The sequence below is a fragment of the Alternaria postmessia genome (genome assembly GCF_024291825.1).
Source record: "Alternaria postmessia strain BMP 2775 chromosome Unknown scaffold_34, whole genome shotgun sequence".
Taxonomy (NCBI): domain Eukaryota; kingdom Fungi; phylum Ascomycota; class Dothideomycetes; order Pleosporales; family Pleosporaceae; genus Alternaria; species Alternaria postmessia.
Genome location: NW_026260107.1, coordinates 16,017 through 34,571, shown reverse-complemented (window position 1 = coordinate 34,571; position 18,555 = coordinate 16,017). Strand labels below are relative to the sequence as shown.

At 51.1% G+C, this 18,555-nt stretch overlaps 5 protein-coding genes across 5 annotated transcripts; 4 read left to right on the top strand and 1 right to left on the bottom strand.

Annotated features, from left to right (window-relative positions):
* Positions 1-642: 642 nt before the first annotated feature.
* Positions 643-4,236, top strand: J4E82_006033 (uncharacterized protein; the record flags this gene model as incomplete). Its single annotated transcript, XM_051732293.1, has 1 exon — positions 643-4,236. The coding sequence occupies one exon, from the start codon at positions 643-645 to the stop codon at positions 4,234-4,236; it is 3,594 nt and encodes a 1,197-aa protein (XP_051587868.1).
* Positions 4,237-5,408: 1,172 nt separating this feature from the next.
* On the top strand, positions 5,409-6,970 carry J4E82_006032 (uncharacterized protein; the record flags this gene model as incomplete). Its single annotated transcript, XM_051732292.1, has 3 exons — positions 5,409-5,759; positions 5,810-6,164; positions 6,216-6,970. The coding sequence occupies 3 exons, from the start codon at positions 5,409-5,411 to the stop codon at positions 6,968-6,970; spliced, it is 1,461 nt and encodes a 486-aa protein (XP_051587867.1).
* A 2,407-nt stretch (positions 6,971-9,377) lies between these two features.
* Positions 9,378-10,555, bottom strand: J4E82_006031 (uncharacterized protein; the record flags this gene model as incomplete). The annotated part of the gene is made up of 2 exons (XM_051732291.1): positions 9,378-10,346; positions 10,427-10,555. The coding sequence occupies 2 exons, from the start codon at positions 10,553-10,555 to the stop codon at positions 9,378-9,380; spliced, it is 1,098 nt and encodes a 365-aa protein (XP_051587866.1).
* Positions 10,556-13,976: 3,421 nt separating this feature from the next.
* J4E82_006030 (uncharacterized protein) lies at positions 13,977-15,152 on the top strand (the record flags this gene model as incomplete). Its single annotated transcript, XM_051732290.1, has 4 exons — positions 13,977-14,018; positions 14,064-14,282; positions 14,344-14,738; positions 14,789-15,152. 4 exons carry the CDS (start codon positions 13,977-13,979, stop codon positions 15,150-15,152), a joined length of 1,020 nt encoding a protein of 339 aa, XP_051587865.1.
* Positions 15,153-16,623: 1,471 nt separating this feature from the next.
* On the top strand, positions 16,624-18,360 carry J4E82_006029 (uncharacterized protein; the record flags this gene model as incomplete). The annotated part of the gene is made up of 3 exons (XM_051732289.1): positions 16,624-16,723; positions 16,771-17,379; positions 17,429-18,360. The coding sequence occupies 3 exons, from the start codon at positions 16,624-16,626 to the stop codon at positions 18,358-18,360; spliced, it is 1,641 nt and encodes a 546-aa protein (XP_051587864.1).
* Positions 18,361-18,555: the final 195 nt, after the last annotated feature.

Below are 18,555 nucleotides of genomic sequence, written 5' to 3'. Positions count from 1 at the left end.
TGTACGTCAGAAGTGTTTTACAGATCAAGTGGTGTCAGGAATTCGCTGTCTTTCTTCACATGTCAGTGGGCCCTGGCTGCTTTCACCGAGGGAAAGAACCGGCGTTGTGTGCGAGACCAAGGGGAATCAGGAGTGAAAGTACTTTTGCGGTGATGTGCCTAGGCAAAGGGCAAGCTTGGGTATGCTGTCACCGCGCGCATCACGGGCCCAAGGACGCCAGGCCGAGATCATGGGATGCGAGTTGCCGGAGTAAGCGGCAAGCATTTCCAGAATCGACATCAGATGCGAGGTTATCTTTCACATGCTGCCAGGGAGCAAGCAGATTGGAGACAATTCCAGGCCTGCTTATATGTTGGGACAGCTACTGGCTCAACCACTTTGTGCTGCGGGGAGTGCGTAAAAGACATGTGAAGCACCTATCAATCGCGATGCATATTTTCTAGGAATGCATATTTTCTAGACCACACGCGTAAGCTTCCATGTCTGACAGCCACTGCCCCGCTAAGGAGCAAGCTGCAGGTGAATGCGGAGGTGCAGGGTGGAGCAGCCAAGAAGTCGAAATGGCTTGTAGCTTCGGCCATTTGCGGCCGTGGCTGCACATGACGCCCGCTTGGATATCGCAAACTTCACCCACACACACTGATGGAGGCCATGTCTTCGTCGCTGTACTGGCCGCCGGATGTCGCTCGCTATGACATGGAAGCCTTCCTGTTCTCGTCGTCGGGGTGGCTGAGGACTGCGTGCATCGTGTCGGCGCTCTTTTGGGTCGCCTTCCGCGCCTACCAGGTCCTCACGCAGCCAGTCGAGAAGCTGGTGCAGGTGCTCGGTCTCGAAGTCCCCGTCGCGCCCCTCGTCTCGCTCGCTGGAATCAAGGCAGACGGAGTGCTGCTTCACTGGAAACCGCCAGACCAGCGCACCTCTGTCCTGAAATATGTCATCCGAATCAACGGCATAGACATTGGCGACATATCACCCCAGGAATCCTCCATTACCATCGAGAACCTCCAGCCCGACCGCCACTACACCATCCGCATAGTCACGCTCAACTCGTCGAGCTTCCAAGCCCCCAGCGTGCCCATCCGCCTACGAACCCTCCCCGCCGACTCAGATGACTTCTACGGCCCCCACCCGCCCAAAGACGCGCCCACCCCCAGCGACGACAATGACTACACGCCCACGCCCGTCATCCGCCCGAACAAGGCCCTCGCCGAGGTCGTCACCTCCGTCGCCGCCCCGCCCATGACTCGCGAACACAGCAACAGCACCTCCCGCATGAGACGTCCGGATATCGGAAGGAGGGTCTCGCCAGCATCGCAAGAGGGAAGGCAAGCGCAAGAGGCAGAAGGCCCAGACTCTATTCGCCAGTTGACTGAGAAGTTGGATGCACTCAGGCGCGAATTGGACGACATGGAGCGTCAGATCCAGGACGAGGACCAGGAGTTTGTGACCCAGAGGGCCATCCTAGCCGACAAGCGCGACGAGAAGAAGGCTGCATTGAAGGAAAAGGAAGACGCCAGTCGTGACTTGCGAAAAGAGGTAGCCAGTCTTGAGCGTCAGAACGCCGCTGCGCAGACCAGACGCACCCAGCAAGAGAGGGTTCTTCGTCAAAAGGAAGCCGAGCGGAAGAAGCTTAAAGACGATGTTGCCAAGTGGACGAGGGAGGCGGGCGAACTCCGCGACACTGCCGAGAAGATCAAGAAGGAACAGTCCGAGTACCAATCAGCCTCCGAGAAGCGCGTCCAGGACCTCAAAGACAAGTATGCCGACGAGACACAGGCCAACAAAGTGCTCGAGGACGCAATTCGCGAAAAGGGTATCCACATCAAGGCTCTGGAGGAAGAGAGGCATAGGTTGGAACAAGGCCAAGAAGGCGCCGAAGCTACAGACGGTCCTGACAACGCCGAGAGGGAAGAGGACAATCGCTGGAAGATGACACTGGGTCTCCTGCAACAGCAATATGCTCAAGCTTGGTCGCTATACGCCGAAGCCGAAAGAGCTCACCAAGACGCTACAAGCAGGTTAACTTACATGCAACAACGTCGTCTAAGCCAGCCCCAGCTCTTCTCGGGCCCACCTGTCCCAGAGATGGGTCCTGTCAGAAGGAACAGCCAACGTGCTCGTCCTCTCAGCATGCGCGAAGGACTTCTCTCCCAAGCTACTGGCGGATTCGTGCACACTTCGTCAGCTCCCTTCAACAGCATTCCAACGACCGCATCCCCGTCCTTTGCAACACCAACGCCTTATTTCAACCCAGTAAACGGCATGGCATTGCCTCCTCGTACATACAGTACTTCTTTTTCACAAACCGACTTCGAGTCCCTAACCGGCGGCGCACCTATGAGCCCGACTGCTGGCGCGTTACTCCCCGCTGGCCTCTTTGGTGACGATTTAGGTCTCACGGAAGATGAAGACGATGACCCAGGGCCACCCCAAGCCCCCTCTCTAGACCCTTCGCCCAACATGCGTAATGTTCTGCCCGGCCTCGGAGCTCCGGGGACAATGAATCCTACGACACAGAATGGCAGCTCCCCAGCTTCACCACAGAGCGGGTCGCCTAGTGCTCTAGCCAGTCCTCGGGATAGCGCGGGCGAACTACAGTTCTACCCCAACATGAGCAAGAATGACGATAATGTCGACAATGACCGCCGTTCCATACACTCGACCTCCTCCTCCTTCCAGATCAACAACAACCCCCAAGCCTCTCGTTTCGGCGGTCTCTTTGGCCTAAATCGCGCGCGCGGCAAGACATTTTCTGATGACGGTCCTGCGCTGGGGAGCCTGAAACCGAGTCAGAGTCAGAGCTTACCGCGGCAGGAACACGGTGTCGATGGTCTGGGTAACATTCACCGCCGCCGAGGCTCCCACTCCGAAGGCGGAGCGTGGTACGACACTTTTATACGCACCAAGACGCAACCAATTGAATCCCTCAGCTCGCCCAAGCACGTTGCAACACGCAAGCGCCCATTCAACATGTTTAGCAGCGCAAAAGGAGGTAATGAAGATCCTTGGTTGAGAAACATACTGGGTATGCAGCAGCCACGTCCCTCATCGCCTGGGCGACAGGGAAGCACCAATTCTGGGGAAGGCATGGCGTTGCCGAGACCCAGTACAGAGAGTCAGACGCGGTTCGGCTGGAATGTAGATGCGTTTGGAGCAAGGAGTAGTCCATTGGGTGTGGATTGGAGCGTGAATAACACAAACACCACCTCGTGGTCTCGCCTCGGCTCTCGGCGTCCCAGCATGCAGCACACGAGCAGTGCGAATCTGATCAACGACGACAACGGTTTTGCGCACGACGATGTCCTCGACTTTCCGTCCAACACTAGGAGCCCGACGCAAGCGCCGATTGGGACAAGACCGCAGAGTAGCGCGAGTCACTTCCCTGCCCAACCGAGTACGAGTTCGCTGCCGCCGATTCCGCCGACGCCGCCCAAGCAGTTGAATCCTGCGGCGGCGAGTTTTACAATGTTCCAGCTGGGCAAGAAGACGGAGGAGGAGAGGGAGAAGAAGGCTAAGGAGAAGGAAGCGCGCAAGGCGGAGAAGGCGGAGAAGAAGGAAAAGGAAAAGGCGGAGAAGGCTGCTGCAAAGGGGGGCAACAAGGATAAACATGGTGCTACGCCGTCGGAAGCTGGTGACGCTACGTCTCCGGGAATTGGTTATGACTCGAGGATGTCGCGCGATACACCGAGTATCATCTCTACGGCTGATGCAAGTGAAGCAGATGCTTCAGAGGCAGCGAGTCCAAGAGAGAGTTTGGAGCGACGTGTGAGCCACACTGCGTCCGACGCCGCTGGGTCCATTGGCAAAGAGAGTTTCATGCAGAAGTTGACGCGAAAGGGGAGTACGAATCAGTTCTTGTCTTTTGGTGTTGGGAAAAAGGTAGGAAGTGGTACGTCGTTCTTTTCTTCAAAGAGAAGTAATGCTGGGGACTCTGTTGTTGTTCCTGCAACTCCGGATGAGGTGGAAGGAGGAGAAACTTCTAGCAGTGGGTTCTTCGGGCTGGGCAAATCTACAGAGAGCGTTGGTAATAGTCCTTCTATTGGCAGCGGTTATACGCCAAAAGATCGAATGAGTGGGAGTATGTGGGGGAGTATCAAGAAGATTGGGAGGAACAAGGATAAGACGCCTAGTTTACATGAGAGTATTGCTAGTGAGGCGACTGGTGGAGAAGGGGGGGAGGAAGATGAGGGTGGTGATGCTGTTGCTCTTGGTATTACTGAGGGGTCGAGGGCGTAACATAGTAGTAGTGGTTAGTTGTTTTCTGCTGTAAAGCAGTAATGCTAAAGCTTTTTTTTATTCGTCATCATTACCCCCCTTCTTTTCCTTAATACACGTAGAAGTCGTCTTTCCGTTTCTTCATTGTCGATTGTTCTTCTTCTATCGCGATCCGGTTTTGATTTATGGGGGAGGTCGAGGTGAAGTCATGATAGGCTGGCTAATCTGGCGGGAGGTTTGCCTTTCTTTGAAGTGAGTGAGTAGGGAGAGGACGTGGCCTGGGGTCATTGGGGAGGCTGGCGTCTTTCTCCCGGTTATTATGTTTTTGAGGTATTAGGTATTCTCACTTATAGTCTTAAGGCTCTTGAAGTCGTGCTGAAAACCTTTGGCGTCAAGATTAGGCTTGTCGGCAAGACGCTCACGTTAGTGCTGGACTTTGGAAAAGGTGCAAGATGGGTGGTTATTGGAGCATTGTCTAGTCTCCGTGCTCAGATTTGACGCGCTGGAACTCTGCTAATTACACTGAATCAGGCTCCGCAGAAGACATTCAAATTATGCTGGAATCTGTGGGCTAGTGCAAATGAAATGTTAAAAAAAAATGAGCAGATTCGACTCAGGCTGTTTCGCGGCTCCCGTGTCTCGAATGAAGATAGGTCTTACCGTTCATGAGATGATTACTTGGATGCGGCACGGTAGCAAAGCTTCGGGGCTGACGTCAACAGCTTCCGCAAGCGAGCGCCATCTTCAAGCTACCCCGAGGCTCCTCTGCTCACCGTCTGGGAACCTCAACACCAGCTCTTGGCCCATGTCTCCGAAGACACGACAACCTATCTACAGCCGGATTGAGTGCTCCATTCAGTAGCGTTGCCGTGAGCAGGCCTGCTGCGGCATCCCCTCACTATTGGCAGACAGCTCAAAGTCTTGGTTTTTCCGACAACCGAGTCGACCAAACCAGAATGCGGTAGCGGCGTCAGCCCAAAACCTGGAGAAATGCGACGATCGCGGAAGCGAGAAGGTGCGGAGCCCCGCAAGATGATATCCAGGGCTTAGGTTCCTGAAAGTTCGGGCGAAATACTCCCGGAGCTGCTTGGCTGGTAAACATCCATGCTTTTGCAACCGGCTATATGAGGTCTGTTAGGGATCGACCAAAATAAAACGTTTGTTACCCCAGTTCGCCTTCGCATTACGTCGCAATGGGTTTCAATACGCTTTCGTGCCAGCTTTTGCTAGCTGCGGCGACTGCTTCTGCAAAATGGATTGTACCAGGAGCGCGTTGGAGAGCTACCGATGGCACTCTTGTGAATGCGCACGCTGGCGGCATTACTGTTGATCAAGAGACTGGCAAGTTCTTCTGGTTCGGCGAGTACAAGATTGAGGGTCAGGAAGAGGGTGGTGGTGTCAGCGTGTACAGCTCTGATGATCTCGCGACATGGGAGCCTCACGGGTTGGCCTTGGAGCCTATTGAGGGCCACCCCTACATCTCCACAGAGGACATTATCCAAAGGCCAAAGGTTGTGTACAGCAAAGGCACTGGCCAGTACCATGTGAGAAATTCTCTGTGATCGATTGCATTGATCTCGCTAAACATGAACAGATGTGGTGGCACGCTGATAATTCCACCTACGGAGAGCTTCTCCAAGGTCTCGCTGTCTCAGACAACATCACCGGCCCATACGAGTTCGTCGATGCCACAGCACCACTCGGCAACTGGTCGCAAGACTTTGGTCTTTTCGTAGACCAGAAAGACGGTCGAGCATACTCGCTGTACTCTAATGGCGACCGCAGGGAAGGACGTGACGTATACCTGACTTCCTTCAACGAGAACATCACTGCTCTGGATGAAGTCGTCCATCGCTTTGACAAGTACGATCTGGAGGCCCCCACAATCGTGCAAACCGACAAGAGCTACTTTGCGCTAATGTCGCACAAGACGGGATACCGCCCAAACAGTAAGTACAGATGCTGCACACATGGCTATAATGCGTGCTAACTGATCTCAGACGTTGTTGCGTTCCGTGCCGATTCTCTTGCTGGCCCCTGGTCTCAACCCTTCATCATCGCACCATTGAACACCCGCACCTTCAACTCGCAATCAGGCCTGAACCTCCGGATCAACGGTACCAAGAAGACTACTTACATCTACATGGGTGATCAATGGGATTCCAACAGTCTCTGGGAAAGCAGATACATCTGGCTGCCACTTGAAATCGACGAAGAGAAAAAGTCCGTCGAACTCAAGTGGTACGACGTTTGGGATCTCGATGTCGAGACGGGAGAAGTCACTGCTATCAACGGCACAACTTACTATGGTAAAGACGCCACCACCACCGGCGAAGCGTACCACCAAGAAGCCACTTTTGGCAGCGACGGCGTCATCGTAACCGGCATCTACGGCAACGACAGCAAAGTCACCTTCTCCAACATTGAAGGCGCAGGCAAACCCCAGTGGGTCTCCTTCTACTACCAGAACACGGATGACATGGGCTTTGGCGACCAGCCCGGTGGCACACCCGATCGTATCAACGGAACGTGGCAGCTTCGCCGCATCTCGAGCGTCATTGTGAACAACAAGACGGAGGAGTTGCAGTCGCTGTACCAGAGGGATACGCATAAAGGGATTATTCTGAGCACGCCGCTCATGTTGAATTTGGAGGAGGGGAGTCATAATACTATTACGATTGGGGGGCTGGATAATGGACAGGATGTTAAGGGTGCGGATATTGATCGTATTGTTGTGTATCCGCCTGAGGAGTAGTGATAGTAGTGTGGTGGATGATTATGACTAGGGCTTCTCGTTGAATGGTAGTATGGAAGGTCTTTGGGTTGAAGCTAGTAGATGCTAGAAATTAAATATGCTAAGAACAAGTTTAGTTGTGAATGGCACAACCCTTGGATTTAACCTGACTTTCAGCCTTCCTACTGTCATGTGATTACCAAGCATAGCTCAACAGACATATATATATATATATATATATATATGAGCACTCCTTACATATCATAACACGACAAATGAAATATCAACGTGCAAAGGAGGTCGAAAGTGGAGTTGTGAAGTATGGACGCGCTACCGGATCGTCTCGCGTGTTTCTCGCGTTTGGCGCTAACGGTTAACCGCTCCAGGCACCAGCCAACTCCATGCTTAACCCCTCTCTTTGACCAACATCACGTATCTCTTTACGCCGCCATGGATATAGCGAAGGTCTGTTCGGCTCCACTAGATCCGACAGCGCCTTCGCTCCTGACATTGCCAGCGGAGATCCGCAACCGCATCAACGAATCCGTTTTCATTCTGCCTGAGCCAATTCTGATACATGATGCCGACTTTTATTACAACCAAGGGCGGTATGGGTGCGAAATTGACGGCCACCGTTACTGTGAAGGGGGGGCATTCGACAGCGAGGAGCAGCGATACTTTGCTGGGAAGCGCTGCCGCAAAAGCTTGAGGGAGTGGGAGACAAGATCAGATGCCGAGAAGGAGCACGCGCTTCTCTTCAGAAATGAAGCATCACTTGGGATCGGCCTATTGAAGTCATGCCGCCAAATGTACCACGAGACGGTCAGTGTTTTGTACTCCGAGAATACATTCGTCGTCTCTCGGGTGCGCGATCGTGTCTCGTCGGGGGTACGGAAAACGTGTGAAATCGGAGATCGTCGCGCTTACCACCAAGTATCTTACACTCCGAAGTGGCTCGCGTCGCTTGGCTCCCAGGTCAGGCGATTGAAGAAGGTAGTCATAGACGTGTCAGGATTCCCGTATGCTTATGTGGAATCCACGCCAGATTGGCTACCGCTACTAAGAGCTATCTGGGACGGAGTTCTAATGCGATGCGTTATCAGTTTCGCTTACAATAGTAGGAGAACGGACTTCGATCGATCGCGCGTCCGGGCCCTCACGAGGTATGCAACCCGCTTGAACGCAACATTTGACCTTCTGGCCAGGGACAACACGTTACATGTTCGACGTTATCCGATCTCAAGGTCGATCGTGTCATCTCTCACTGTTGAAGAACCTGGCCATTGGGGCTGCGTAGAATTTTACACAGGGTCACGGCGCACATCACGTGTCTTCAAAATCGGCAAAGAATCCGGAGATATGGTCTGGCATGACTCCGAGAAGTTTGAAACACTTGAGTCACTTATGCAACTTCCTACACAAGTGAGAGATATCATCTGTTGCCATTTGTTCGCGAATGAACCAAGGCTTCGAATCATCATGAACAGCTTGAATCCTCTGGGCTGTCACCAAGCCGTTTTCGATGTTTCCCAGAAATTTCGGAGGGGTCTTGTGAAAGCAGTTGCCGCATGCATACCAATCACTGTTGAGCTTGAGGCGTCACCAGCAGATATGGACTACAATACTCTAGACCCTTTCAGGAGATATTCACTCATTCCAAGAGACCTATTGAAACGGGATCTGTATCACAAAAAGATGACACACCTACCAGGTCGTCTACGCTCTCATCACCTTAGCCTCATCAGCAAAATTATCTCAGCAAGTGTGGGAGACCGCTCTTGCAAAGAGCAGAACAACAGCAAAACTACACTGCTAATTCGTGTCCCACTCGTCCACCCCGACAAACCTACAGATATCTGTATCAATATAAGTCCTCTGCTCAGTTGGCTTGAGTTGATAGGACACAAGAATTGCAGAGATGATGTTCCTCTCGTGATCCAGCTCGAACACACCAATGGACGGGAGCTGCACTACGAGACTAATAGCACTACAGTTGGGCAACTGAAGATGCGAATATTTCTATGTTTCACGGACATGCTCAATCGACATTCACGGGGAGAAGAAAGTGGGCCAGAGGTACAGGAACTGTGGATTGATGGCCATGCAAACCTCGTGGATCTGGCTTCACCATTGATGGGATTTCGGTTCAGTCGTATGGATTTCATGAAGGCTAAACTTGGCAAAGGAGACATCAAGGGCGTTTTGGAAAACATTGAAGCTCGTCACAGCCTTGAAATCTCGGATAAAGAAGACCAGGTGGAGGACTGCGTCTTGTATGGTTCCTATCCGTGCATGTGTCACTCATGGAGATCACTACGGCCATGGGCAGAGTCTGTTTGGAGAAAAGAGCAGTGGAGGATCGAGGAAGATGAACAGAGTCCTGTTTAGTATATGAATGTGGGAGATTGAACTCGAAAATGTCGGCATTCTATGAATTCTGAACACCTTGAATCAGATTCTTGATACCCTCACCCTTCGACGTCTTCTCCCACGCCTCAGTCGCCTTCTCAAACGGCGTGATCGAACTGATCAAAGGCTTCACATCAATCAAGCCCTCCTCCAAGAACCGTACAGCAAGCTCGTAGTCTCCAGCACCATATCGGAAACACCCTCTCACCATGAGCTCTTTCTGACTCATAGCCACAATTGGAAATTCAATCTTCGGCTTTCCGAGCCCAGTTTGAACGTACTTGCCACCCGGCTGCAAAACATCTATACCCATGTCGATGCTGGAGGTTGCACCGGAGGCTTCGATGACAGTATCTACGAGTCCGCCAGTAGTATCGATACCGGACTCCACGAGATCGAACTTCTTAAGTAGCTGTTCGGCATTGTCCTCTGGGCTTGCTTCGGTCGATGAGCGGAAAGTCTCGCACTTGAGGTAACCGGCTGCAAACTCCAGCTTCTTCTCCAAGATATCGACGATAATGATGCGATGCGCGCCGAATTGACGTGCAACCGCCGCGCAGAACAGTCCAATCGTTCCACTTCCCATCACCACGACCGTTTCGCCAGGTCGAACATCGGCCAGCTTGACTGCATGCACAGCGACAGCGAGCGGTTCCACAAGGACCGCTTCATCCAAACCCATCTGATCAGGGATCTTGTACACAAAGTCCTCCGCGCTCCGAAAGTACTTGGACAGTGTGCCTTGCGTGTCAGGCGGGCCAGGTGCGGCAGCGAAGCGCATGCTGCGACACATGTTGTAGACTCCAGATTTGCACGCTTTGCATATGCGACAAGGCATGCCTGGTTCGATGGCTACGCGATCGCCGGGTTTGACGCTTTTGACGGATGAGCCGACGGAGTGGATGGTGCCTGAGGCTTCGTGTCCCATCACGATGCCGGTAGAAGGGTTGATCATTTTGCCGATGCCGCCGTGGTGCCAGAAGTGAACCTGAGTGTTTGGTCAGTCGGTTGGGATGGCTACATGATGGGGAATGTTGTCGTGGATGAGAGAGGTGGTGATGGTCTTACATCGCTTCCGCAAACTCCAACGTAGTTGATGCGGACTATCACATCGTGAGCGTCAACCAACTCCGGTATCGCGGCGTCTTGAATCTTCGCGGTCTTCGGTCCGTACAATACTACGGATGGATTTTGCATGATGTTGTCATTAGTAGTATTGATGGTGTTAGGTGTATAGCTTGAATAATCACTATCTGGTTCAGCATGCGCAGAAAAAGACATATGCGTATTTCAACAGGGCAAACGTAGAGCACCTCTTATATGTACCCTGTCCGAATATTAGGCCTGCAATGAGAATCGTTATCGACCGTAATCCGCGCCCCAAAGCGGGGACAAGGGTTGTAGACGCGTGTAGCTTCCCCGCATCCTGAATTCCATCGTCTAACCCCACATATCCCGCGATGTTCGAATAATTCACTCGGTGCAGAATGCAGTTCCGATACTTGGTTGGAGTGCTCAATGTATGTGGGATGACATCATCATCATAGGTGGGGACACGGATTTGAGAAGGCGCGAGATACCACGGCGTTGTTACTGAAATCTAACCTGCGATCACGTTGTCGTGATTCGACTGCTCTCCGTTCTAAAGCGAAGGTGGATATAGTATTCTGATATCATCTAGCCTAGTTTCACGGGTGGTGAGTTAATTGTTGCAAGGGCACGTGAACTCGCGGCGCGGACGTGAGGCGGCTGGAACCTTCGCCCCCACTTCCTCTTAGCGCGTATCGCAACTAGGATTAACGTAAGACGCTGATCGCGATTGCTCGCTTTCCAACGCGGCGTAAGAGCGCGCCCTGCTCGTAGATTTCATGATTTCCTCAATTCGAGGAGTTTGCTCAAAGTCTGTTTCGCATTCGTCATTTTGTTCTTCAGCTTCCCATAAATCTTCAAGTTCATAGGAAGATACATCATCATAAGCAACATGGCGCCCAAGTCATGTGCCACCTGCAAGAAGACAGCCGCTGATTATGGTCTGACATATCTCCAGCAATGTCCCAAATGCAAGACAATAGATTATTGTGGTTGCGACTGCCAGAAGGCCGACTGGGAGACACACAAGAAGATTTGCGCACAACAAGCCAATGCCAACACCGGATTCCCGCCAAACACAACCCACAGCGCCAATTACTCAGCACCCTACATGAAGTCCCTTTCTCAGCACGTAGCGGATTCGTTCATCTGATTAGATGACGGCAAGTATCTGCACGACCATCCACGGAAAGACGTCTACCGGCTACTCATCGATGCATTCCGCATGCGCTCCGAGGATGATGCGAGGCTTGAGAACAAGCCTACTCCCAACGGCGTCTACACTGGAAACTCTTCTAGCATCGAATCGTTTAAGAAGTTTCCTGATCAGGTGGCTACAAGGAGGGATTTACTGCTTCCATGGTGGGATGCTGAACACTGTGCCAAATGCGAAAAGTTCGTTGAGAGCGGCGAATGAAACGAAGTACGGAACAAGGTTATAAGAGCCCGAATGGTTAAAGTCTGGTCGTATCTGGCCGAATGCTGCATACAACACACCCTGCGCTATGCAAGATCGGGGGCCTGAGAAGGAAACACAAACAAAACATCCACTTTTCCCTTCGATATACCAGCAAACACTGGACGCCGCACCTACAATAGTTTTGAGAGGTATACACGAAGGGGGAGCATAGTCATATCGAGCAGCTCACTCCGAGACTTCCTTCTGACGACGTATTACTTAATCGATGCTTACCGGTCTTTGACCCGCAAAATCGCGGTCGAGAGCGTGTTACAGTTCTTTCAAGCAGGGACCCAACAATTTTTTGCGCAGTTCGGACAGGTATGGAAGGCGTGGTTATTGCTCAGATCAAGAGCGATGATACGACGGCCGAATGTGGCGGCCTCCGTCATCAAGCACTACACCTGGCCGTCGAAAACGACGACGCTGACATAGCTGAGGTGTGAGTCCAACACAGTGCGAGTACCACGGGAAGGAACAACTGTAGCGAAATACCCCTTCCAATTGATGCATCATTAAGCTCGAACTCTTAGGAACTTGACATACTGCTCAAACTCACAAACCTACAGGTTATGTCCGACTTGAACGTGGAAGGTACACCATTTGTACGTGCTGTTGCGCAAAAGGCACCGGCCAAGTTCTGTGCAGACTTGTTGCCCGCCCTGGATCATCAGTGAAGAAGCTGGATCAGAAAGATCGAGGTGGCCGGACGTTGTTGCATCTCGCAATTCTGTTTGACCATTCTTCAAGTAGTCTAGCGCCTAGCAGCGTAATTTCTATTTCGCAACACTTTATCGTAAAGCCCGTAACTGTAGCTCGCAGCATTTATCAAGAAGAGATGTTACCTTATTACGGAAGCTTTGTTCCTCGTTCGGAACTATGCTAGCCTGACCTCTGTCAGTTGTCACCCCTCTTGTTGATCATGGCGATCTCGCGTGCACTAGGCGTGTTGCACGGGTCGCATTAGCGCTCGATCGTCTTTAGATCGTCTTCGGCTTTTCAGCAGTGGCCCCGCTTTTCTGCTCGGGGCTGATGCTGACTTACTGCCGAAAGTGGCTCTGTGGACAGCCTGGCACAAACAATCATTATCCTCGCTCACTTGGGCTCGCATCTTCTTAGATCTCTTTTCGACGGCACGAAAGGCTACACATATACACTGTTGTGCCCTTAACTGGAAAGCGTTAGTCCAGGGAAGATCCACGATGTCAAGCGGAAACTAAACCTGCGCCGCCTCGCTGATCAATAAACTATGACTTGCAGTGGGGAAGACCGCTTATAGAGACGGGAAGTCTGAGTTACCAGAATAACTTTGTTGCAGTCGTCATCAGGACTCAATAACAGAAGGAAGCAAAACATGAAGAACGACGAGACGAGATGACCCACTCGAGGGCGCAGTTGCGACACATAACCTTCGCGAATCCGCTACAAAAGTTGGAGAGGCAGTGAAATTCACTAGGAGTACAATTGATCAACAGCATGGTAACACTTTAAAGTTTCAAGCGCCATTCTAGCGCCTCCTTTGCTGGACGAGGGCGGCCCACGCTCACGCTCAATCATGGACCTTAAAAAGGATAGAGCAGACAGATCTTCAAACCCCTTTTACCCAGAAGGTACTATCTGCAAGGTACGCGTCTCGAATTCGAGGCGCATTGTGGATCTTGAACCTATCTAACAACGTCACTATAACCGAAAACATGATAGAGTTGTTCAATCCACACGATCAACGCATAGACTTGTTCACTTGAACACTTCCGGCAGATTTCCCTTAGTGCGAGAGGGCCATCATCCGCTCTTGAAACCCGACATAATGGGCCTCGATTTCGTATCGAGCAAAGTTGAGTAATATCGAAAAGATTGTGAGGCGGGCTTGCCATCTCCTGCATTGTGCATCCTGCATAGCCAGATGTACCTCCTTCACAGGTGGTCGATCACACCTCGACGCCCTGGAGATCAGCCCTGATATATATATCCGTGGAGCAGGTGTGATCCACATTTACTCGAACAGTTCGTTTCGAAACTCCCTTTTTACCTCAGTTTGCAGTCACTCTTCTCACAATCAGCAAAGTAGCAATGACGATCGGACACCGTGCCACACAGCTGATCCAGATATGCGTTAACTTGATTCTCCTCATGAACACGTCTGACTAGCACACACAGATCGAGATAGCATTCCAGTGCATGGCCTGGATTGTTGTCGCCTTACGCATGTATGTGCGCACCTTTGTCGTCAAAGCCTTTGGCTGGGACGATGGATGGATGCTTTTTGCTCAATTGATGCACACTATGAACTCAATATGCGCCATTGGGGGTGCACTTACCGGCACCGGTCGATTCATGAAGGATCTTACTCCCGGAAGCATGGAGATGGCGCTTAGGGTAAATAAACCTGTTCAATCTGTGCATTCAGCCGTTTGGGGCAATGACTAATGCGACCCAGTTTTGGTGGATCTGCTACTTCGCATATTCTCTGTCCATGATCGGTGCCAAGGTCTCCGTTGGCCTTTCACTGCTTCGCTACATGTCTGTCACTCAGAAGGCTTACCGCTTTGTTACCCACGCCATCGTGTACACCAGCGTTGTCATGGGGTTGGTCTATGGCCTGTTGGCTACTTTCCAATGCAAGCCGGTGGAGTACTTCTGGACACGAGCCCTGGGTGAAACGGGTACCTGTATCAACATGAACACCATCGTCGCATTGACATATTTGATGTCTGCCATCTTCGCCATCTGTGACTTCAGCATGGCTTTGCTGCCAGTCCTCCTAATCAAGGACCTGAACATGAGCCGCAACTCAAAGATCGCTCTCATCTTTATCATGAGCATTGCATGCATGTGAGTAGTTCCGCCTTATCTTCGAGAGTATACAAATAATGGTACAAAAGTGCAAGCGCAGCGGTCATTATCCGTCTCGCCTATGTGCCCACTTTCAGGGACCCCGAATTCCTCTATGCTACCGTGCCCATCGCTATCTGGTCAGAGGTCGAGATGGGCCTTGCTATCATCGCTGGTTCATTGCCAACTCTTCGGCCTCTATACCGTATTGCTGCCCAGAAGTTCAGCTGGAAGACAAACTTCTTCAGCAATCGTTCCAGATCATACAAGTCCATGGATCCCCACAGATTGGATCTAACCCCGGTTGGTAGTGCCGCCATCGACAGGAATCAATTAAGCGTCAAATCTTACTCGGAGTCTGAGCGGAAGATTTTGAATGTCGATGTCAAAGAGTTTGTAGTAGAGGACCATTAGACATTGGCTAGAAGCAAGTTTACGGGCATTACCTAGGTTACACATACACAAATCGACTATAAAGGCGACGGCAGAGTCTAATCAGGAGATGCGTGTTCAAGTGTTTGACAGAGTAATAACAAACGTGTATTTAGTGAATGATAAGACGCAGCCGATATGAGGAGACGAGTTGAGGCTAATCTGTGCCGAACTAAACTTAGCGTGAGATGCAACGGGCTAAATGCTCTTTAGACGGCGTCTCCAACCATATCTCGGTTGCTCTACAGATTGTAGATGCTGTCCAGAGCACCTACAATCTGTACAGTGTACACCACCTAGCCGCTCTAGAATAGCGCTTAGGCGTGTAGCCTGACTTTTTCTTAGCAAGTAACAAACATAACAGCAGCAAGTTTGATAGCTCAAGATGAGATACAAGTCTAACATATCTACACGATAGCTCTCCAAGCGCACCCTTTAATATTACGAAGTTTAACATAATAAAATATAAGAGCCTGTTACCCACACTATATACTGATAGGTGTTGCGCTCTTGTACAAACGTGCAGGCAATTGTAGAAGATTGATTGTTTGTACACTTGGTTATTAGCTAACTAGTGTTGCTTGTGGAAGAGCCCTTTGTTATGATCTAGCATCACTTGCTTAGAGAAGAACAGTTACGTGGTGGCGGCGTAGGTACTGTGCCGCATGATCCTTCAAAGTGATTACGCTGACCCCCTCTCTCTTTACACAACATGTGTTGCGCGTCACAGAAATTAAGCTTCTCTTCCAAGTCGGCAAAATTGTAGCCGGCCACTCATTCGGCTCTTTCACTCGTCATTGAAGCTGTGAATCTTGAGTATACTCCCATTATCATGACCCGACGAGCAAAATATCTTTCTGGACTATACCATCGGCCTTGTTATGCGGATCCCCCACTTCTCTCAGGCACACATCAGAAGTCAGGCCGAAAAACATGTTATCCCCAGCATGTCTTACCTGCAACATTACGCGCACCGTCCGAAAAACACTCCGTATTCGCACAAAAAACAAACCATACTGACTTGTCGTACCTGCGACCTATCCGAGGTGTTCCATAGCTGAAAAGATCGCTCAAACTCGCCGCAGCAGATGTGACTGGTGAACCTGATGTTGTCAGTATGTTGTTGACATGTCAGCAGGTTGCAGATGGTGAACAGTTCGTGGGGTTGGGGTTTACTAAACGCTCGGAACTGTGCGGAGGGAAGTGTGGGGTGCGTTGTGCGCACTGCGCAGCACGTCGATCCCTTCCGAGGTCTCTCGGTCTCGACTAATCACGCTTGATCGCCGCGGTCGCGCCCCTGATACGCACGTAGCGACTACCATCTACGCGAAACCGATGCGCCGAACTAACGCGTTATTTGAAAGCCCTACATAAGCATGCTGATGATGGAGCTTCAGATTATTACGAGCCGAGTGTTGTGGTATAGTCATCTCTTCCAGCTGTCTCTTTCACGATGCCGATCGAGTCGCCTCATCCTAGTATTACGATCCCAGCTGCCGATATATGGTCATTCTTCCTCGAACGACCTGATCGTCCTTACCCTGATAACCATGGTTCGTGTTCCCATACGCTCTTCGAGCGGCACCTGACACGCTCGCAGTGCTATTCGTAGACGTCGTCACAAACCAAAAGCTCACATACTCTCAACTCCGATGGAGTGCTGAACAGTTCGGGAGCGGCCTTCAGGAGCGATGGGGCTGGCGCAAAGGCGACGTTCTGGCCACAATGACGCCAAATCATATTGATATCGTGCCCGCTATCTTTGGAACACAACTTGTAGGAGGCGTTGTGTGTCCTCTTAACTTCATGTACACGGTCGATGAGCTGGTATCTCAATTAACGTCTTCAAAAGCTAAGGGACTGTTGACAAATACGATATGCCTTGACGTAGCATGTAAAGCGGCATCAAAAGTCGGACTTCCTCTTGATCGTGTCCTTTTGGTTGGAAATCACAAACCGACGACAACAGCTGTTCGGCACTTCTCGACTTTGAAGAGCTCGTCAAGTGTGGAGCCAGTCACGATCAATCCCAAAGAAGACCTGGCGTATCTGGTGTACTCGTCCGGTACCACGGGCGTTCCAAAGGGTGTTATGTTGACTCACGAAAACATCAACGCAAACACCGTCCAAAAGCTTGCAGCAGATGGCCGTGGTCCGGATTGGAGGACAGATAAGAGTATTGGCTTTCTACCCATGTACCACATCTACGGTAAGTATAATGCCCTCACTCTTCGACACTCGCTGACATGAACATGCAGGCATCGCTGCCCTGATATTGGCACCTGTTTTCTATGGTTCCACCGCGTATGTCATGCAAGGTTTCGACCTTCAAAAGTTCTGCAAGACGGTGCAAAAAGAGAACATCACCATAGCATGGATTGTTCCACCTGTCGCATTGGCATTGGCAAAAGCGCCAATAGTGGACCAGTACAACCTCAAGTCACTACGCGATCTGCACTCCTCCGCGGCTCCAGCGCCATTGGAGATCATCACCGCAGTGAACAAGCGCATCGGCGCCCCTGTTCGGCAGGCTTACGGTCTCTCCGAAGCTGCACCAGCTGTATGCTCACAACGCATCGAAGACTGGGACAACCCAATGGGTACATCCGGACGTTTGTTACCGAACATGTCAGCAAAGCTGATGAAGGATGGAAAAGAAGTGAACGCTGGCACCGGAGATGGCGAACTGTGTCTCAAGGGCCCAAACATCTTCAAGGGATACTACAACAATCCCGAAGCTACGGCTGGGGCGTTCGACGCGGAGGGGTGGTATCACACTGGCGACGTTGGGAAGTTTGATAGACATGGAAATCTGTTCATCACCGATCGCCTCAAGGAACTCATCAAGTACAATGGCTTTCAGGTTGCGCCTGCAGAGCTCGAAGCACTCTTGCTTGGTCATCCGGCCGTCGCTGACGTAGCTGTTATTGGGGTGTATGATGCATCAAGAATAACAGAGTTACCAAGAGCGTACATCGTTGCAGCGCCAGGGTACAACGGTGATGGAAAGCTGGAGAGTGAGATGCATGAATGGTTCAACAAGCGTGTAGCGCCGCATAAGAAGCTCAGAGGTGGAATACGGTTCGTAGAAGCAGTACCGAAGAGCAATGCAGGCAAGATACTGAGGAGAGTACTTGTGGAACAAGCGAAAGCGGAGGAAGAGGAGAAGGCTGTCAAAGCTCGCCTGTAGTATATGACGTCTCACTATCAACTTCTATAAGAGTTCAATAAAGAGTTCAAAACGATGATATTCTTCCCTGATCGATGTGCATATCTCTTGTTATGCTTCTATTTCTTGGTTTACCTTATCTACAAAGTGAGCTTTGGCGTCTTACACAATGTGATAGCTATGAGTGACTCATCACCCATGGTTAATTATAATCTT